The sequence below is a fragment of the Tupaia chinensis genome, unplaced genomic scaffold (genome assembly GCF_000334495.1).
Source record: "Tupaia chinensis unplaced genomic scaffold, TupChi_1.0 Scaffold000159_1, whole genome shotgun sequence".
Taxonomy (NCBI): Eukaryota; Metazoa; Chordata; class Mammalia; order Scandentia; family Tupaiidae; genus Tupaia; species Tupaia belangeri.
The window spans coordinates 6,196,052-6,200,150 of NW_006159630.1; the positions used below are offsets into that span (position 1 = coordinate 6,196,052).

The 4,099-nt window shown below is 44.5% G+C and overlaps 1 protein-coding gene across 1 annotated transcript in view; it reads left to right on the forward strand.

Annotated features, from left to right (window-relative positions):
* The window catches only part of LOC102487507 (histone H3.3), a 2,386-nt gene extending 771 nt beyond the window's left edge, over positions 1-1,615 (forward strand). The window contains exons 2-4 of the mRNA XM_006145798.3: positions 652-789; positions 894-1,047; positions 1,142-1,615. Of these exons, the coding sequence (XP_006145860.1) occupies positions 662-789; positions 894-1,047; positions 1,142-1,270 (411 nt within the window). The 5' untranslated portion in view covers positions 652-661 and the 3' untranslated portion in view covers positions 1,271-1,615. The remainder of the gene's footprint in view (positions 1-651; positions 790-893; positions 1,048-1,141) is intronic.
* The last annotated feature ends 2,484 nt before the right edge of the window (positions 1,616-4,099 follow it).

Below are 4,099 nucleotides of genomic sequence, written 5' to 3' on the forward strand. Positions count from 1 at the left end.
TGGCGGTCCGGACGCGCCTGTCGTCTGCGGGGGGGGGGGTCTCTTAAGGCCGCTGGCGTCGGCCGTGGGGTCCAGAGGTTTCCCCTTGGGGGTTCCGGAGCCGTGTCTCCACCTCCTTCCTGGTGGTGATTCAGAGGTCCCGACTCGGGTTCCGGGCAGCCCGGCCTCCGCCCGTCGAGGGAGGGAAGTGACTCCTCCCCGGCCCCCCCGGGAGGCTGCTGCTGCTCGCAGCCTGAGTCATTAGGGGAGGGGGAGGAGGCGGCGGGGCCCTGCAGAGGTTTCCCCTTGGGGGTTCCGGAGCCGTGTCTCCACCTCCTTCCTGGTGGTGATTCAGAGGTCCCGACTCGGGTTCCGGGCAGCCCGGCCTCCGCCCGTCGAGGGAGGGAAGTGACTCCTCCCCGGCCCCCCCGGGAGGCTGCTGCTGCTCGCAGCCTGAGTCATTAGGGGAGGGGGAGGAGGCGGCGGGGCCCTGGCCATCTGCTGCAGCGAGGTGGGGCGCGAAGAGGCGGGAGGGCTAAGAGGGCGGCTGGCGCGGAGGGGCAGGGGCGCGGGGTCCGTCCCGCCCCCCACCCACACCCCAGTGGGGCGACCGAAGAGGGCTGGCGCGCCGGGGCGCCGCGGCCACTTCATCTTCCGCGATGTCTCTCTTAGGTAAAAGAAAATGGCCCGAACCAAGCAGACTGCTCGTAAATCCACTGGCGGGAAAGCCCCGCGCAAACAGCTGGCCACCAAAGCGGCCAGGAAAAGCGCCCCCTCTACTGGCGGGGTGAAGAAACCTCACCGCTACAGGTAGGGAGCGGAAGGGAAACAATGACTCGGCGGCGCTTTGTGTGGTCGCGCTCTGCTCTGCCCGCGCTGCCGCTCGCTGTCCGCTTACCCTCTGCTCGCCGCAGGCCCGGGACCGTAGCGCTTCGAGAGATTCGTCGTTACCAGAAATCCACCGAGCTGCTCATCCGGAAGCTGCCCTTCCAGAGGTTGGTGAGGGAGATCGCCCAGGACTTCAAAACCGACTTGAGGTTTCAGAGCGCCGCCATCGGTGCGCTTCAGGTAAGGGACAAAGGCTGGCGGCCGGGAGGAGGGCGCCTGTGGTTCCGCCTCTCCCTGGAGGGAGTTTTAATAGTGTGGCTCTTGTCCTCAACAGGAGGCTAGTGAAGCGTACCTGGTGGGTTTGTTTGAAGATACTAATCTGTGTGCCATCCACGCTAAGAGAGTCACCATCATGCCCAAAGACATCCAGTTGGCTCGCCGGATACGGGGAGAGAGAGCTTAAGTGAAGGCAGTTTTTATGGCGTTTTGTAGTAAATTCTGTAAAATACTTTGGTTTAATTTGTGACTTTTTTTGTAAGAAATTGTTTATAATATGTTGCATTTGTACTTAAGTCATTCCATCTTTCACTCAGGATGAATGCGAAAAGTGACTGTTCACAGACCTCAGTGATGTGAGCACTGTTGCTCAGGAGTGACAAGTTGCTAATATGCAGAAGGGATGGGTGATACTTCTTGCTTCTCATGATGCATGTTTCTGTATGTTAATGACTTGTTGGGTAGCTATTAAGGTACTAGAATTGATAAATGTGTACAGGGTCCTTTTGCAATAAAACTGGTTATGACTTGATCCAAGTGTTTAACAATTGGGGCTGTTAAGTCTGACCATACATCACTGTGATAGAATGTGGGCTTTTCAAGGGTGAAGATACAAGTCTTAACCACAGTGTAACTTACAGTTTCCTAAAAAAAAAGAAAAAAAAAAGTAAACCTGGCAGCTATAGAATACACTATGTGCATTTATAATAGCTATTTTACATATTACAGTGCCAACATTTTTAAATGAAGTGTTTTGCATTCACAAGTGGTGAGGAGTCTTGTCATTAAGGTATGTGTCATTTAGAGTCCAGTTGTTTCTCCTAACTAGCCTGCACTTGTTTTCAGTAAAATGCCATGCACGTTATATACCTTGTAAAAGTCCTCATTCTACCATGTATTAACTAACCCTCTAGCTTATAATGCAAACACTAACTGAGGAATTTTATTTACATAAGGGCTCTAGAATTAAAAGTGAGTTATTCACATACACAAGCATCATTTGTTACTGATATTCTGAACTGGTTAGTGCAGCTTTTCCTTGTGTTATGGTTGTTCTCATAACTAGGTTGAGTTACTTTCCCTCTTCTAATAAGAGGATACAATGCCTAAATTCTTTCCTTGTGGAGTTTGTATTATAACTACCCTTAGCATAAACTTACTGTGGAGAAGGAGCATAGCTCCAGCATATTGGACTTCTGTCGACTGAGATGGTATTGGGTTAAGTTACATATGGATACTGATCTGAGAAAACCACTTTTTATAGAGATGGCCTTCCAAGTTGTTTTAAAATTTATCCTTCTATTGAAGTTTTAGGATCAATTATATATGTTGAGTAAATTTACAAATAAACTAGTTTACTCCCCACCCACCACCCACCCAGAAAACACAGAGGAAATACTTGTACATTGGAGTAGACAAAGATTTCTTAAACAAGACTCCTAAAATGCAGGCGACAACTCTAAACATAGACAAGTAAGATCACATCATGTTAAAAAGCTTCTACCCAACAAAGGAAATGATAAATAACCCACAGTATGAGAAAAAATATTTGGAAGCTATACTTCAGATAAGTGATTAATAATCAGACCATATAGTGAACTCAAGTGGTTTACCTAGAGAAAAACTAATGATATAATTTAAAAATGGGCAAATGATCAAACAGACAGTTCTCAAAGAAAGACACATGAATAACCAAAAACTATATGGGGAATAAAAAGCTCAATATCTCTTATCATAAGGGAAATATAAATCAAAACCACAATGAGGTATCACCTAACCTTAGTCATAAAGGCTATGTTCAAAAAAAAAAAAAAAAAAAAAAAGAAAAAAAAGAAAGAAAGTAAAGAAAAAAAATCAAAGAACAACAAGTGTTGGCAAATGTGTGGTGAAAAGGGAAACTTTCTATACTGTGAGTAGGAATGTATATTGATGCAGTCATCAAGAGACATAATATGGAAGTTCCTCAAATATGTATTACCTGAATATTTACCTAAAGGACAGGAACTCAGCCAGAAAGACAATTGCACATCCTTATTTACTGCAGCATTATTGACAATAGCTAAGATATGGAATCAACCTAAATGTCCAACAATTGATGACTACATTGTAAAAGTCTGACACATATACATGATGAAATACTACTCAGCCAGATAGAACAATAAAATCCTCTCATTTGATACACAGTGGTCAAATACAGAAGATTCTACCAGAGACCAAAAAGGATTTATAGAGAAAGCTGGGAGGATCAGAGAGAAAAAAGTGTATAATAGAACAAAAAACATAGCAGTGTAGCTAGATATGGCAAATAGGTTGTGGAATGGCATACTACAACTGAGTGAATAAACAGACATTTCCAGTTGTGAATGTGTATGTGTGTGTGTCTACAATGTAGTATACTTTGTTACGGATATGGCATTATCTTTTATTTGATATCACACCCACATGCGTGCTTTGAAAACCCATGTTGTACCCCACAAAGGTATACAATAAATGAAAGTAGATTAGAAATTATAAAATACAACAGAAAAAAAAATTGAGCTTAGGGAACCAAGGCATGTATCTGTGCTGTATGTTAGTTCCTATGCTATGCCAACACGGCCATGCACTTATCGAATGTCAAAGGTTATACTTCATGTGTCCTATGGGGTGAACTCACGAATCAGGCTGTAGAGGGATACATGTCTGCCATTTTATTCATACCCCTAAAGTAGAACAGAAGGATTGGCAGCCTATGGGATCCTCAGCATGGTTGGATATAAACGTGAGGTCATGATGACAATTAGGATGCCAGGTTCTATTGGTGAGAAGCAAAGTAAATTTGGCTTGATTTTACTGGCACCATCGCTACTGAGCAAATGTACTGGTAATTCATGTTGTCCAGTTCTTACAGTGTCATTTTTCAGAACTCTGGAGTTGAGCCTTAAATATGTCTTCTAATCTACCTAGTCAACTAATTTGTTGAATAAGGAAGGAAGTTGATTTGTGAAAATCCATCTGTATCTTAATAGCATGTCAA